Below are 17,968 nucleotides of genomic sequence, written 5' to 3' on the forward strand. Positions count from 1 at the left end.
GGCCAACCTGTGCCAGACAAGTGTCTACCTGTGCCAGGGGCGGTGCCAAGGGCAGTTCGTAGTGGGAGCCCGGGGGGGAGCTGCATTGCTGTGTGATCGGTGGGTCGGGGTTGCCAGCGATGAATGTTGCCAGTGGGGTGGTGGAGTTGGCAGCGATGAATGTCAAAGTGGGAGCCCAGAGGTGATGGGGGCTAGGGGACGTTAGACTGCAATGTTAATGGAGACACTCTTTAAAGACGGCGCCCTGATCTCTCTGGGGCCGGTTCCTGGCCCGTCCCATCAGACTGATGGTGTAAACCACGCCCATTCTATTTTTTGACAGCGAGGTTCAGGATTCCATGGGGAAACTGGTCTGTGCAGCTGGAGGGTTACACTCCAGCCTTCTGTCTGAGCCTGACATTTTGCTAAATTCTGGTAAGACTAAGCCCTTCACCTCCAATTCCCCAGCTAGGTAAGCCACCTGTTGTTTCATTATCTTGCCTTTCTAGCAATACCTTATATCAACATGGCCCCAAACATTTTCTTTGGCTCCAACCTTTTAAGTGTAATAATTTTCAAGCCGCTTCAGTTGCATTTATCCCCTTTCCTACAGTTTCATTTTATGTATTCCAGAACTAAAAATTACATATTAAAATGATTACCAGGATTTGGTATTTATAACAGCATACTTATCACTGAACACCCATTGTATTTAATGCCAAATTAATAAGCGAGATTGGGAGAGAACATTAACAATGGTTTAGACAAAGTGGCATCACAACAGGTTTTGGTCAGTGATGAGTATTCACATTGAGTAGATTTATGATATATGAATCAATTTTATTGCCAATGTTCTCTCAGGAAATGAGTCTGAACTGAATGATTTAAAGTTTGCAATACGCTGTAAGAGGCACTGTTTCTATTATGTAGCAGAAACATCGGAGCTGTTTACAATGGTTTCAAAATATGTTTTAAACAAATTGGGAACTTTCTGCATAACTTAGCCATGTTTCAATAAATGCTCCTCGCACACACCTTGCAATGTACTGACACGTTTCTATTCATTTAAATTCAAATTCATTTACCCTGCCAGAAGCAATGAAAGAGATGGATGTATCATAAAAATAGATAAAGGGCAAATTTGTGAGATATTATTTATGCCTCCTCCTCCTCCTAGTAATCATTTACCTTCCATACAAGCATTTTCCAGGAGATGCCAGTGAATAGCAGCAAACAACATTATTTATTTTACCCATCTGTCTGATTTTTCCTCTCCATTATCCAGACATAAGTGCTAAGAACAGGTCTGCTTTTGAAACTGCTATCCCTATTGTGAACAGTGAGTCAAAATAAAGTGACAATTGAACCTGGGACTTTCCGCTGTAATGAACAACAGAAAAATACTTAAACAAGCTGAACTCCCTTACCAGGCAATGTTGACCCATTTATACATAGGTGAACAGAGATCATCGAAAGAATCGTGGACCACATTATCAATCTGGGGCTGGATTCTCTGCTCCCGACGGCGAAATCGCATTCGGTGACAGAGCGGAGAATCCGTTTTGACGACAATATTGGGGATGGCGCTGGATTTCACATTCTCTGCCCCTGAAAAGCGGCATACTCTAGAAGTATGCCGCGTTACGTGTCCACGGCCTCGGGCCATTGCCTGAGGCCCGCCCCACGATGCTCCGTCCCTGACCGGCCGAGTTCCCAATGGTGTGGATTACATGTGCTCACACCGTTCAGGAATCTTGCATGGCAGCAGCGGACTCAGTCCAGCACCACCACAGTTGGGGGGGCTGATCCGTGGGCGGGGTTTCAGTTGGGGCTGGGGAAACTGTGGGCGGGTGGTCCGGGGCGCGCGAGCGCCCAAAGGGGGGTACTATTTTTGTGGTCTGGGTCCGTGGGCTGAGTCTGCCATGAAGCACAGCGCGTTCGCTGCAGGCCGCTGCAGTGCGCATGCATGTCCACGGACCCAGAAACACGAGCTCTACGCTGCCTCCCTGCTAGTCCCCCAGCAAAATGGGGAATCGGTAGCCGTTTTTAGTCAGTGTTCCTGGTGTAAAACACCACCATTTTCACACCAGCGTGGGGTCTTAGTCTCCCAAACGGACAATCCAGCCCCTGGTGTATGGCCCACGGGATTCGTCAACATATTTGTTAATTTATTATTTGGATGTGGAAAAAGAGAATACTTTTATATGTCAATAGCCACATTTAATTTATTTTTTACTTGCGCAAAAGTGTTTGGATATCATTTGGTACATCTTTATTAGGTCATAAATGCAAAACTGCTAGACTACTTTAACTTAATGATCAGATATCAATCATCATTATCCAGAAACAAACATTTGCTTTTGCTCAATTGGACATTGGTACATGGAAATACATGACCAAAATTTAAAGGGCAGGATTTTTCAGTTCCACCTGACGCTGAATATCCCGACAGGGCCGGAAAATCCCAGCCATAGAATCTAGAAAATCTACACAGTTGGTTTCTGTTTTCCCAATATGAAGTGAATGTTCTCTTGCTGTAGAGTTACCCACCATATACATCCGAGACCTAAAGGTTTGTTGTTATAAAGCATTATGTAGTTGAAGGAGTAAATGGGTTTTCATGAATGAGAATTTATTTTTCAATAAGGAAGTCTTCAATAGACATAACTACATTTAACAGAACTTTGTTTTATCTCATCTCTGCATGGGTCCTGATGTCTGCCCATGGTAGATATTGGGTATTGATAAAGAGTGGTGGGCAGGATCATCTGTTGCCCCTAGGTTGGCATAGGAACTATAAAGAGCCATGGGAATGGGTACAGGGTCATAGATTGGCATGGAGGGTATGAGGTGCCATGGGTAAAGAAGCACGGATTGGCTTGGAGGGTATGATGCACTTTGGCAGGCATGGATATATGACATGACAAGGCATGGGTCGGCATGGATGGAGCATGGGGATTGTTGGGGAGTGTTGAGAGGTGATGTCTTGACACACTGATAGAGCCTCAAGGCAGGCCTCCATCCATCACACTCTGCATCCAGTAATATCCTCACTATATCCAGGGTCACCTGCCATGACTTCTAATATAGCCCAATGCCCAATACACCCCCAAACCAAAGACCTGGGGCTAGATTCTCCGGTTCCCCAGCCACATGTTCCTCAGCGGCATGCAGTTTACTGGTCGCATGATTCTGTACTTCCGCCACTTTGCAATAGGATTTGCCGCTTGGAGACCCGCAGGTGGGGGCTGCGCTGCTGGCAGGAAAATTCAATTACAATGCTGGGGACGTCTGGCCCTGATGTCTAGGCAGCCATTTTTGAAAGTTAGGTTCAGAGAGTTGGGAATTCTTCCAATTCTGTGCACAGACGAAAATCCAAACTTTTTTCTCTTCAATTACCCTTCCCAATAGTAGTTTGGTATTTTTTTGCTGTAGTAACTCATTTCTAGCTTCCAATTAGCTGCATTACTTACCATGGAATAAGGATCAAAGTCCTCCACGTACTTCTGGAAGCCCTGCAGTAAGAAGAAACCATGCCAAATTACTTTTCACATTACTTGCTGTCATTGTCTCAAAAACTGTTCCTTTCTTGCAGGTTTAGTGACATATCCCCCTACTATTCTGACTGATTCATTTTTTTAATCACACTAAGTTTTGTAACTGTAAATATCATTCCATCATATTCCCATTAAATGGCACAACCATGGGTTTACTTTACTGATATGTGTATACGCAATGTTTACAGGAAATTTTACTTATTTTCTCTATTAAAAGGCACATCAGTTGTAATCAAACGTAATAGTTCCAAGAGAGATTGCAGAATTGTTTCTCCTGTATATGTATTGATCATTCCTTTGATTCATGATGGGAACTCTCAGGATCTGAAATAAGATCCAAGGATAGTATTCTATACACTGAAAATATTTCACTTTATAACAGGAAGGCAACATTTGCACTTATCTTACAATGTGCTGTAATTCCACCTGACAACCAAAGGCAAGGGCATCGATATCCACAGCTCCATTTGCAACACAACGTTTGTAACCAATCAACCTCTCAAGACAAACTAGTTAATCCCTGCATTAGACAATTCGCCTGCCTCTATCAGTGCTTTATGTGCTTATTGCTACCAATATTGTGTTTTTTAAAGATGGCATTCATGCCTTTCGTACGGGTACAGATTATAAGGCCATCTTCCATGCACAGTACCTTTGTTTACATGAACCACTTGACAGTAAGACATTTTCTCATTCGTGAGATTTAACAATAAATATTGAGCTTGGAAATAGTTTTTTTTTTGCATGCCAACCTTCTCTCCTCCTCTCCAGAAGCTGTTTCCATTGGGCATGAGCCACACTCGAGTAACTCTCCCAAGTGATAATTCGTCAAGCTCAGCAACAAGAATATGCATTTAGACAGCTCTCGACCTGTCAGAAACTTCACAAAGAACTTTAAAAAGCTGTATGGTTAAAAAAAATGGTGTGCCAAAAACATTCTAAACTATAGCTAAACAAGGAGGTCAAGGACAATATAAAACAGAGGTGAGGAGAACTACTTCTCCCAAAGGTTGTGAATCTGTGCAGTGCACTACCCCAGATTGAGGTGGATGCTGGGACAGTGAGTAACTTTAAGGCGGAGTTAGACAGATTTTTAATTGGAAATGGGCTGAAGGGTTATGGAGAACGGGCAGGCCGACGGAGTTGAGGCCATGATTAGATCAGCCATAGTCATATTAAATGGTGTAGCCGGCTCGAAAGGCTAAACTGCTTGCTCCTGCTCCTAGTTATGATGTCCGAAGAAATAACTAATCTGTCTAATTCTACTTTCCAGCTCTTGGTCTGCAGCCCTGTAGGTAACAGCACCTCAAGCAATCTGGTGTTCTTGAATAAGGAAATCATGAGAATGGGGATGAGGAACACATCAGCCGTGATCAGATGGTGGAGCAGACTCGATGCGCCAAATGGCCGAATTTTGCTCCTAGATCTTATGGTCTTATGGTATATTGGACTTCATAGCGAGAGGTTTTGAGTATAGGAATAGAAATGTTTTACTGCTGTTGTTTAGGGTATTGGTGATGCCACACCTGCAATCTTGGGCTGGATTCTCCGTGTGTTGACGTCGAAATGCGATCGGCCGGAGAATCGGCTCCGATTTCGCACTAATGCCGGTTTCGCACTGAATCGGCATTCTCCGGACCCCCCCCCCCCAACACGGCCCAGAAGTACGGTACGCATCCAATTATCTGCCCTGATGACCAGTTCTTCGGGGCCTCAGTGATTCTGCTCCTCGGATGGGCTGATTTCCGACGGCGTGTTTCTAGTGTCCTATAAAAAATCGTGAAGCTGGCGTGTTGGCTGAGGTGGCTGCGAGAGGAGGTCGGAGGTGGCATGGGGGGACTGCGGGCTCCCGGATCGGACACCGGCCGTACTTTCTGCGGGGGGAGGAGGGGACTGCCAGGACTGGGGGAGGGGCGAGAACGGGGGGGGGGGGGCAGTCCGAGCAGCCGCGGTACCCCGACAGGACAGGGACGGTGCCCATGCACCGAGCTCCATTATGGCGGCCATCTTGCTGGCCACCCACCCCACAGCAGCGGCTGCAGAGAGGTAGGTGGCAGCAGCTCAGGCTGGAGGGCTGGCTGCCCAATAGGACGAGATGGAGGAGGAGGAGGTGGTGCCAAGGGGGCGCCGGATGAGGCCACGTGTCGACTGTGACCACCTGTCCTTTGAGGACTTCCCGGACCGGACAAGCAGGAGGAGACTGCGGACGAGCAGGGAGACTGTCAGACATATCTGCCACAGGATGGCACACCTGGCACCGCATGGGGGAGGACACCTGCTCCCAGTAGCCGTCAAGGTGACGGTAGCGTTGAGCTTCTGTGCGACGGGGTCTTTCCAGTCGCCGAGTAGGGACCTGTCCGGCATTTCCAGGCATCGGCTGCACAGGTGCATCCGTGCCATTACAGACGCCCTATGTGCCCTTGCGGACCGGCACATCCAGTACCCAGTGGACAGCGCCCACCAGGATGTCCTGGCAGGGCTTCGCTGCCATCGCCCGATTACCCCAGGTCCAGGTGTAATCGATGGAGTGCATGTCGCGCTGCGACCACCGGCGGATAACAGGCTGCTATTCACGGACAGGAAGGGGTACCACTACATGAACGCTCAGGTGGTCTGTGACCAACAGATGCGGATCCTGCACGTCAACGCCTGATACCTGGGCAGTGTACATGACTCCTTCATACTGGCACAATCTGTGATCCCCGACATGTTCGCGGGACCCCCCCATCTGCGGACCTGGTTGCTGCGTGACAGGGTTTACCCGTTGCGGTCGTGGCTGATGACGCCTATACGGAGGCCACAGACCGACGCGGAGCACAGCTACAATGATGCCCATTGTGCGACCAGAGGTGCTTCGGGGTCCTGAAAATGCATTTCAGGTGCCTGGACCACTCTGGAGGTGCCCTCCAGGTCGAGGCCAGGAGGGTTGGTCGCATTGTGGTGGTCTGCTGCGTCCTGCACAATATAGCCCAGCAGAGGGGCGATGTGCTGGAGGAGAATGAGGGGCAAGAGCGGTCCACGTCAGATGAGGGAGAGGGGGACAATGAGTGGGACATGGGGCCTGGCCAGGCACGGGAGGCCGCATGACGCCTAGGGGTGTTGCCGGGCAGGGGCACGGACACCACATTACCGCATCCCTTCACCACCGAACACCCTCACCTCCCACACCACCGACCACCCTCACCTCCCACACAACCCAAACACCCGCATGCACACCCCTGTAGCACAATCAATCACTCACGATACAAGATGAGAAGGAGTCAATCGATGGCTTTATTACGCAGACTTGTTCCCCAGCTGCACAGTTACAGAATGTGGCTGCTGGGAGAACCCGGGCTCTTATACTCCGCCTTACTGGGTGGAGCCAGTAGGCGGCAGATCCAATCGAGACCCGGCATCTATCCACCAATAGCCTCTCGGCATCACAGGGTACCGTAATACCCCTAATGCATACCACCACATTCACCCCTTGTTAAAAAAGAACCCGGCGGGGTAGTGGGCCGTATGGTGGTAGGGGTTTACAGAGTCGGTACCTGGGATGCCACTAACATAGCGGCTATGCTCCAATATCAAACTACTAGCACTATTTACAATGCCGCTTTTACTGGGCAACTGAATTATTTACAGAGGCATTTCTTGCTTTGTTATAAAGATTCGATGAGTCGAATGGGTGCCCTGGTCATACTCCCAGTACGTCTCAGCCCCGGTGGTGATGCAGGCGCTGGCTCGGGCACCGTTGTCTCTGGGAGTGTAGCGATGTCTCTTCCCGCTTCACTACCCCTAGGCGGGGCCGGGGGAAGGACCGATCCACCCGGGAAGGGGGCGGCTGTGGGGTGCGCCGGTGGGAGGGAGGGGGTGATTGGTGTTGGGGGGATGTGTGGAGTTCCGGCGGGCGCCAGGTCCCGCAGAGAGACCGTGTCCTGTCGGCCGTCGGGGTACCCCACGTAGGCATACTGAGGGTTCACGTGGAGGAGATGAATCCTCTCGACCAACGGGTCCGATTTGTGCACCCGCACATGTTTTCGGAGCAGGATGGGTCCTGGGGCTGCCAGCCAGGTCGGGAGTGACGTTCCAGAGGAGGACTTCCTAGGGAAGACAAGGAGGCGTTCGTGAGGTGTTTGGTTGGTCATGGTACAAAGCAGCGACCGGATGGAGTGGAGGGCGTCCGGGAGGACTTCCTACCAGTGGGAGACTGGGAGATTTCTGGACCGTAGGAACAGCAGGACGGTCTTTCAGACCGTTCCGTTCACCCTCTCTACCTGTCCGTTTCCCCGGGGGTTGTAATTGGTCGTCCTGCTTGAGGCAATGCCCTTGCTGAGCAGGAATTGACGCAGTTCGTCGCTCATGAAGGAGGACCCCCATCACTGTGTATGTAGGCGGGGAAACTGAACAGTGTAAAGATGGTGCAGAGGGCTTTAATGGCCGTGGCCGCGGTCATGTCGGGGCAGGGGATGGCGAATGGGAAACGGGAGTACTCGTCAACCACGTTCAGGAAGTACGTGTTGCGGTCGGTGGAGGGGAGGGGGCCTTTGAAGTCCAGACTGAGGCGCTCAAAAGGACGGGAAGCCTTTATCAGGTGCGTTTTATCTGGCCTGTAAAGCGCAGTTTGCACTCTGCGCAGATTTGGCAGTTCCTGGTGGCTGTTCTGACCTCCTTGATGGAGTAGGGCAGGTTGCGGGTTTTCACGAAGTGATAGAACCGAGTGACCCCTGGGTGGCAGAGGTCCTCGTGGAGGGTTCGAAGACGGTCCACTTGTGTGTTGGCACATGTGCCGCGGGATAGGGCATCGGAAGGCTCGTTCAGCTTTCCGGGACGATACAAGATCTCATAGTTATAGGTGGAGAGTTCGATCCTCCACCGCAAGATCTTGTCGTTCTTCATCTTGCACCGCTGTGCATTATCGAACATGAAGGTAACCGACCGTTGGTCAGTGAGGAGAGTGAATCTCCTGCCGGCCAGGTAATGCCTCCAATGTCGCACAGCTTCCACTATGGCTTGGGCCTCCTTTTCCACTGAGGAGTGGCGGACTTCTGAGGCGTGGAGGGTGCGAGAGAAAAAAGCCATGGGTCTGCCCGCTTGGTTGAGGGTGGCCGCCAAAGCTACGTCGGACGCGTCGCTCTCGACTTGGAAGGGGAGGGACTTGTCGATCGCGTGCATCGTGGCCTTTGCGATATCCACTTTGATGCGGCTGAAGGCCTGGCGGGCCTCTGTCGACAGGGGAAAGACAGTGGACTGAATTAGCGGACGGGCCTTGTCCGCGTAGTTGGGGACACACTGAAGCAGCGTTCCAGGGCCTTGGAGCAGTGAGGGAGGGGGAACTCCATAAAGGGACGCATGAGTTCAGGGTCTGGGCCTATAACTCCATTTCGCACTACGTAGCCGAGGATGCTTAACATGCATTTCTCCCTGTTGTATGTGAGATTCAGGGCGTTTGCGGTCTGGAGGAATTTGCGGAGGTTGGCGTCGTGGTCTTGCTGATCGTGGCCGCAGATGGTGACGTTATCGAGGTATGGAAACGTGGCCCGCCAACCGGACCGGTCAACCATTCGGCCCATCTCCCGTTGGAAGACCGAGACTCCATTAGTGACACCGAATGGAACCCTTAAAAAGTGGTAGAGCCGCCCATCTGCTTCGAAAGCAGTGTATTTGCGGTCGCTCGGGCAGATGGGGAGCTGGTGATAGGTGGACCTAAGGTCCACAGTGGAAAAGACCTTGTACTGTGCAATCCGATTGACCATGTCGGATATGTGGGGGAGAGGGTACGCATCCAGCTGCGTGTACCTATTGATAGTTTGACTATAGTCTACAACCATCCTCTGCTTCTCCCCGGTCTTTACAACTACCACCTGAGCTCCCCAGGGACTATTGCTGGCCTGGATTATGCCTTCCCTCAGCAGCCGCTGGACTTCTGACCGGATAAAGGTTCGGTCCTGGGCGCTGTACCGTCTGCTCCTAGTGGCGACGGGTTTGCAATCCGGGGTGAGGTTCGCAAACAGGGAAGGCGGGTCGACCTTGAGGGTCGCGAGGCCACAGATAGTGAGTGGGGGTATAGGGCCGCCGAATTGAAACGTTAAACTCTGGAGGTTGCACTGAAAATCCAACCCCAGGAGTGTGGCAGCGCAGAGGTGGGGGAGGACGTAAAGCCGGTAGTTCTTGAACTCCCTCCCCTGCACCGTGAGGTTCGCGATGCAGAACCCTTTGATCTCTACAGAATGGGATCCTGCTGCCAGGAAAATTTTTTGATTACTCGGGTGGATCGGAAGGGAACAGCGTCTTACCGTATTGGGATGTATAAAACTCTCCGTGCTCCCAGAGTCGATCAGGCAGGGTGTCACGTACCCATTTATGAGTACCGTCGTTGTTGCCGTTTGGAGCGTTCGGGGCCGCGACTGGTCCAGGGTCACCGAAGCCAGCATCGGGGCGTTTTCCTCAGGCACCGTGGGGCCGTCCATCCCGGGGTCCTTAGCCGTCAGCCAAGATGGCGGCGTCCACGGGTCGCACACGGTCGGGGGTGGACAAAATGGTGCCGCCCATTGATCGCACGTGGCCGGAGGAGCACAAAATGGCAGCGCCCATCCCTCCTGCATGAAGTCTGGGACCCAAGATGGCGGTGTCCGTTGGCCGCACATGGATCATTGGGGGGGTTGAGGTTGGGGTCCTGGTTCTCCCCCGGAGATTGCGGCGACCCCCCGGGCATGGCACACTGCTACAAAGTGCCCCTTTTTGCCGCACCTTTAACAGAGGGCTGAGCGGGCCGGGCAGCGCAGTCGGGGGTGTTTCGCTTGTCCACAAAAGTAGCAGCGGGGCCCCTCCGGGTGATCTGGCGCTCTGGCAGCACAGGTCTGCGGGGGGGCGGTGGGTGCCGAGGGTTCGGTCGCGGCGGGGGTCCACGGTGCCCAAGGGGCTGCCGCGCGGTCGGGGGCGTAGGCATGGGCGTTCTGCGATGCCTCATTGAGCGAGGCAGTGAGGGCCCGTGCCTCCTTGAGGCCTAGTGAGTCTCTTTCCAGCAATCGCTGGCGGATTTGGGACGAAAGCATACCTGCCACAAAAGCATCCCGAATCAGTAGCTCGGTTTGTTCATTAGCCGAAACCGGTGGGCAGTTGCAATTTCTCCCCAGTATTAGCAGCGCACTGTAGAATTCGTCCAGTGATTCCCCGGGGATTTGCCGTCTCGTCGCGAGTTGGTGGCGTGCGTAGACCTGGTTGATGGGCCGAACGTAGATTCCTCTCAGCATGGCGAGCGCCGCCTGGAAATCGTCCGCATCCTCTATGAGAGTGTAGATTTCCGGGCTTACCCTGGAATGCAGGACCTGCATTTTCTGGTCTTCTGTAGGTACGCAGGTGGCCGTTCGGAGGTATCCTTCAAAACACGCTAACCAGTGTTTAAAAGTGGCCGCTGTGTTTGCCGCGTGGGGGCTGATTCGCAGGCACTCCGGAGTGATTCGGAGCTCCATGTTCTTTAAAGTTTGCGTAATAAATTGTAGCACAATCAATTAGTCACGAGACGAGATGAGGAGTCAACCGATGGCTTTATTACGCAGACTTGTTCCCCAGCAGCACAGTTACAGAATGCGGCTGCTGGGAGAACCTGGGCTCTTATACTCCGCCTTACTGGGTGGAGCCAGTAGGTGGCTGATCCAATCGAGACCCGGCGCCTATCCACCAAGAGCCTCTCGGCATCACAGGGTATCGTAATACCCCTAATGCACACCACCACAACCCTCCTCCGTTATATATACCTGCGGCACTACAGGTGGGTTGGCAGTGACAACGGGTCTGGTCCATGGGATGGAGGATGATGACAGCCCGCTCTGCGATGAGCTCCATTTTCAACATCGTTGGACAATGTCTGACTCGTGCCCACAGAAGCACCTTCCACCTGGGTGATCACTGCATGCGACCTGGCCGTCCATCACACGGTCCTGTCGAATAGCTGGGGACAGAGTGATGGGGACGGTCGGGGGAGGGGGCCTACACGGTCCACCCACTGGTCCTCACTCATCCACCACCCCTAACCCCCAGTGGCCATCACTGACCACCCCACCCCAACACCCATCAGACAGAGCACCAAGGCTGGTTTTAACAGTGTTTAATGTGAACAATTATATACAGTCTGTGTCCCAGCCCCTATATCTAAGCTGTGCCCTGCACCCATGCCAACTAAAGTGGTGTCTAATTTTCTGGCCTTACGGGCCCTACCACTACGCCTTTGTGTTTCCCCAGGCGGTACAGAAGGAGTGGAGGCGGCCTGCTGTGACTCCTGCCCTGCGACGAGGGTCCCCATTGGCGCATGTCTCCTGGGGCGACCGGCCTGGATGGACCCAGCTGCTCCTCCGACATCCCGGGTGGCGTGGTGCCACCCTGTTCTGCCCGTTGCCCACCAGATGCACCAGGGACAGGAGGGGTGGGAGTCCGAGGTGCTGCGGTGTTCCAAGACCACCCCTTGCAGGAGTCACCGGCACAGGCCCCATCACCTCCTCCTCCCTAGGGGTGCCAAATGACCCCCGTGCTTCTCCGTGGGACGGGTGTGAGAACGGAGCCATCCCCCGAGGCCCCACCACTACCTGGTGCTGCCAGTCCTGGAGGCCTGCTCTGGTACCGACAAGGGTCTGAGTGTTCGCGGTCATGGAGCACAGGGAGTGGGGCATCTCTGTCTGGGAATGCACCACCTTGAGGGTCTGGGAATGCGTCTGTGCCACCACCCTGAAGGTTTGTGCCAGATCAGCCAGTGTGTGGGACACCTCCCTCTGTGCCATAGAAGACAGAGGGTAGCAGTGGAAGGGTGTTTTTCCGAATGGAGATCTGTAACTAGTGGTGTCCTGCAGGGATCAGTACTGGGACCTCTGCTCTTTGTAATATATATAAATGACTTGGAAGAAAACATAGCGGGTATGATTAGCAAGTTTGCGGATGATACTAAGATTGCAGGAGTTTCGGATAGTGCTGAAGATTATCAGAGAATACAACAGGATATATATAGGCTGCAAAATTGGGCAGAGAAATGGCAGATGGAATTTAACCCGGATAAGTACGAGGTGCTGCATTTTGATAGATTCAATTCAGGTGGGAGTTATAAAATAAATGGCAGAACCATCAAGAGCATAGAGACACAGAGAGATCTGGGCGTGCCTGTTCACAGATGCTTAAAAGTGGCCTTAAAACAGTTGGAAATGGTGGTAAAGAAAGCAGATGGCATGCTTGCCTTCATAGGATGGGATATCGAGTATAAAAGCTCGAAAATTATGTTACAGTTATTCTGTCACTGTTAACGTAGTGCCACGGGTCAAATGGGTGTCTCCCCAGGGCATCCCCTAGGTACCCTCTGGTCCCAGCCGACCCATCAATGGGATGGGCACACTCCAGCACAACCAGTGCCATCTTGTTGGCTGGGCTGAGTGTGTGGGGAGTGGAGTGCTAATATGTGGCTGCAGCTGGTTAGCTTCTTGAGTGTGAATCCACCACCGTCCTTCATTGGAATCAGTCATGTTCTACGTGGCGCTGGTGCCAGCTCATTAGTGGTTACTGATTCGCCTAAGCTACCTTTGCTCATCTGATTTTTCCAGCCTATATGTAGATTAAAATCCTCACGATAATAACCGTACTTTTCCAACAAGCTCCCATTATGTCTTCCTTTAAATCTGACCTACCATGTAGTCTATTTAGGGTGCCTTTTCATCACTCCCACAAGGTACTTCTTGCCTTTATGATTTCTCAGGCAGGATCTACCGGTTTTGTTTCACCCGAAAAGCAGCGCGGTGAATCCAACCGGTCCGCCACGCCAAATCAGATGTAACATGATCTCGTGAGATGTCATGATGTGAATCCTGCCCATGTGGGCAGGATCATTTTCTGGTAAATCTGCATATTAGAGTGAGACAGCTAGTCTCACTTTAATATGCGTTCCAAAGATCTAACCAAGGTGTCGGATCTAACTCCCTCGCCTTGAAGGCCTTGGGTGAGTGCCGTTCAGTTCTGCTCTCCACAAATGGGGACCAAATGGAACGGCACTTGTGGGGGTTGCTCTGGGGATTGGAGGCCTCCAGGTGCATGTCCTCTGGGCAGGGAAGTATGCTGGCACTACATGGGCACTGTGGCACTGCCAAGGTGCCAAGCTGGCATTTTGTGCATGGCGGTGATTGAGTTGGGGTGTGCCATGAGGGGGAGGGGGCAGGCCCTTCTTAAAGTGAGTTAGAGCTTGGGGAGGGTTCAGGGGTCGCACTGGGGGCTTGCGAGAATGGGACACCATTTAAAAATAACGTCCCGATCTCTCGCTGCACTGAGACCCAGCGAGCAAAGCTCCTCAGTGCAGAAAGAGGGACCTCGTCGGGGAGTTCCCCGCTGAGGCTCCCGATCTACCCAGAGGGATGTTAGATAGCATGGTGCTTCTCGGCGCTCCAAGTGCCACAAAACACCCAGCTTATCTCGCGCTGCTGGATTCTGTCCCCATTTGGGTAGATCACGCTCCTCATCTCTATCCAAATGATTTATACATCTTAGTTTCCAGAATTTAGATGATATCTTTTTTATTGTGCTAATACTATTTTCATAGAAACTTTATTGCAGTGTTAATGTAAGCCTACTTGTGACACTAATAAAGATTATTTTTATTATTATTATTAATAAACAGATCCACTCCACCACCTTTCCCTCGCTTCTTGTCCTTCCTAAAATGTCATGTAACCTTTAATACTCAAGCTCCAATCTATGCCACCCTGCAGCCATAACTTTTTAGTGGCTACACTTATTTATTTTTACCTGCACGATCAGTTCATCTGTTTTCTCTCAGATGCCACATGCATTCAGGTACAGGGACCAAAATTTTCCAGCCGTTCCTGTTGGCGGTATCTTCCGATCCTGTTGACAGCAACCCCTGTGGCATGTTGTCCAGCAGTGGAGCGTATGGGTCACACAAAACCCCTAAATTTCAGTGAGATTGGAAGATTCCACCACTGGCCAATGGTGGATTTCCTCTGCCTTCAGAAGGTACACCGCCGGGAGGAGGGGGGCGGGGAGGGTGCATGGAAAATCCTGCCCAGAGCCAGCTCTTTTGTTATTTTCATAACCTCTAGCCTTGACTGCTGATTTACTCTAACATTTGCGCTCACCATGCATAACAGTCATGTTCGGTTCATCATTTCCCATAGTAATATCTTTCTCTCTTGCCTTGTCTCTACACTTTGGTTTACCACGGGTGGGATCTCTCAGCCCAGGCCGGGCCGGAGAATCGCCGGGCCAGGCGTGAATTGCGTGACGCCGCCCTGACGCCGATTCCCCGGCGCGGTTGCCGCTGGTCGAGGGCCGCTCTACGCGGCCCCCCCCGCCAGCGATTCTCCTCTTGGGATGGTCCGAGCGGCCGTAGAACAAATCCGAGTCCCGCCGGCGCCATCCACATGTGGTCTTACCCGGCAGGACCTCGGCGTCCATCGATCCGGGGGCCGTCTGGTTGGGGAGGGGGGGTCCGACCCCGGGGGGGGGGGGGGGGGGGGGGGTGCCTCCGCTGTGGCCTGGCATGCAATCGGGGCCTACCGATCGGCGGGCCGGCCTCTCGGGCTGGGGGCCTTTTTTGCTCAGCGCCGGCCCCTGTAGCCCCACGCCGTGTTACGTTGGGGCCGGCGCGGAGAAGGGACCCACCGCGCATCCGTGCCGGTCGAACTGCGCATATGGCGCCGGTCGCACTGCGCATGCGCAGACCCGCGCCGCCCATTTGACGATGACATCGGCAGCTGGAGCGACCCCGTGCTGGCCCCTGTATGGGTCAGAATCACTGCTCCTGGGGGCATGTCGACGCCGTCGTGAAACGTGACGCCGTTTACGACGGTGTCAACACTTAACCTCAGGATCAGAGAATCCCACCCCACATCTTTCCAAATTGATCGCAAATTACTCACTTCGCAGTACAAGGTAAGTTAATTACAAAAGCTATGATTTGCCTGAACAAACTATGTGCCCAAATCTATATCTGTTCCATGGCACACCAATTTACCGCAGAATAAAGTAAAGTTAGTTACAAAGGCCACAATCTTCCATCATCATTTGTGGCTGGGATTTTTCGGTGCCACTAAAAGTGAATAGAGTTTTGGCTGGAATGCCAATTTTTCTGTTCTCGCTCACAATATGTCCCACCACGAGGCCGAAAGAATCCCGGTGTGTATTTGTGCTGTTTTCTATTTGTTGCAGGGTGAAATCTTAACCTTCGTGTCAGGCTTACACAGAAAACTGCCGTGCAACTCTCCAGTTCCACAGACCAGGGGCTGGCTGGATTCTTCGGTCGCAGGCGGCAAAATCGCGTTCAGCGATCGGCCGGGGAATCACAGTTCCCGACCAAATCGGGGCTGGCGCCGCTTTCGTGATGCTCCACCCTCTCCAAAGTGGCGTACTGCGACGTATTAATGGCCTCAGGACGTTGCCTGATGCTCTGCCCAGAACGGCTGAGATCCTGACGGCGTGGGTTGTGTGTGGTCTCATCCGTCGGGAACTTGGCATGGCGGCTGCGGACTCAGTCCAGCGCCGCCAAAGTCGGGGAAGGGCCACTCCGCGGGCAGGGGGGACTTTATCAGGTGCTGGGGGCACTGTGGGAGTGGTCCGAACACGTGAGCTGGCCAAAGGGGGAGCCCTATTTCGCTGCCCGGGTCCGTAAGCGTTCACCGCCATGTAGCATGGCGTGGCCGCTCCAGGCCGCCACTGTGCGCATGCCCGGCCATGGACCTGGCAATTCTTCGGCCATATCGGCATCTAGAGCCAAGTGCTCTATGCTGCCTGCATGCTAGCCTCCAGCCAAACGGAGGATCGGTGGCCGTTTTATGCCATTTATTTTGTGGCAAAACGCCACTGTTCCCACGCCGACGTGCGAACATAGTCTCAAAATCAGAGAATCCAGCCCCACTTTTCTCACGGACTCTTGTGCCACTTTTCCAGAAAAAACTGAGTGGGCATGGTTTATGCCATCTTTCTGGTGGACTGGGTTTGTTAGAGGCAGGAATTATCTCCGAACAGATCCGGGTGCCAACTTTTAAGGACGCCCTGACCAGTACTGCATCCGAATGGCCCCCAGCACACATCATAGAGGTCTCGATGTTCTTCCCCTCCACTCGACATTCATCGTGGCATATCCCTCCCCCCCACCCCCAACATTCATGGCTGAAATACCCCTTCACCCCGCCCCTGACATTCATTGTTGGCATACCCCTCCACCCCTGACATCCATCGCTGAAGTACCCATTCACCCCCACCCCCAAAATTCATAGTTGGCATACTCCTTCCTCCCCCACTCCCGACATTCATCGCTGATACACCCCTTCCCCCACCCCCAACATTCTTCACTGAGACTCCTTCATCCCTGCCCCCGATATTCAGCGCCGGCATACCCCTTCTCCTCCTCCCTCCAACTCCTGACATTCATCACTGACATACCCTTCCCCCATTCCCGATATTCTTCACTGGCATCCCCCCCCCCCCCCCCCCCCCCCCCACCTCAATCTCTAAAAGCAGCCTCCATCAGTGCCCTGCATGTCCTTCTACCACCCCAGGGACTATACTTACCTCTGTAATCCCCTCGACTGCCTCGCGCCTTGCCAAACGTGTCGTAAGCTTCACCGACCTGACATCACATCGGCGAGGTATGAGTATTTAGTGAGGGGGGGATCATTTGGCGGGGCGACTGCTAATAATATTTAAGCTCATTCCAATTTGTTGAAATGAGGTTCACGCCATTTGGGGTGTGAATCCTGTGACGGCAATGGCGAGGAAAATCAGAAAACGCAATCACTCCGGTGAGAATCGCATTGCCCGATTTTCACAAGGTTTTCCGCCCTCGCCGTCAATCCCGCGGGTGGCGAGTGTGGGCTCAAGATTCACTCGTAGTTTATTTCAACATTTGCTAATCTTAATCAATCTCCTGATGGTATTTATTCTAAGAGTCCGACAGGTGTTGAAAGTGAATGAAAAGTTACATTGATATTCTTACGTTACAACAGTGACAACACTCCAAAAGTACTTAATTGGTTGTAAACCATGTTTGGTCGTCATGTGGTCATAAAAGGGATATATAAATGCAAGTCTTTCTTTTTGTGTTTTATATTGAAAAGAATCATCAGTGGGAGAGGTCTTTGAGCATTTTGACCTAGCGATACTAGTTTTCTGGAAACACGCAGCAAGGAAATCATAAGAGAATGTAGGCATGCTTTTGTCATTCCAGTTTCGCACAGTTTGAATTACTAAGCTGCAGGGGGGCACAATGGATAATGAAAAGGGCAAAATAAATTGCCGCTCACGTAAGGGGAATTGAGCTCATGATGTTTACTGAAAAGTACAAAATCAGTGAAAAATCACACATCCATTAGAGGGCAGGGAATGTACAGAAAGGGAAATAAAGGCAGTACGTGCAGCAAAATAGGGGATGGTAATAAGCCCAGATCCACTTCATGTAAAATATC

At 52.1% G+C, this 17,968-nt stretch overlaps 1 protein-coding gene across 5 annotated transcripts in view; it reads right to left on the reverse strand.

Annotated features, from left to right (window-relative positions):
- ush1c (Usher syndrome 1C) overlaps positions 1-17,968 on the reverse strand; it is a 420,683-nt gene that overhangs the window by 74,146 nt on the left and 328,569 nt on the right. For all 5 annotated transcript variants that reach the window (XM_072466296.1, XM_072466295.1, XM_072466293.1 and 2 more), the window contains one exon: positions 3,453-3,494. In XM_072466296.1, the coding sequence (XP_072322397.1) occupies positions 3,453-3,494 (42 nt within the window). The remainder of the gene's footprint in view (positions 1-3,452; positions 3,495-17,968) is intronic.

Source organism: Scyliorhinus torazame, chromosome 10 (genome assembly GCF_047496885.1).
Source record: "Scyliorhinus torazame isolate Kashiwa2021f chromosome 10, sScyTor2.1, whole genome shotgun sequence".
In the NCBI taxonomy this organism is placed as follows: domain Eukaryota; kingdom Metazoa; phylum Chordata; class Chondrichthyes; order Carcharhiniformes; family Scyliorhinidae; genus Scyliorhinus; species Scyliorhinus torazame.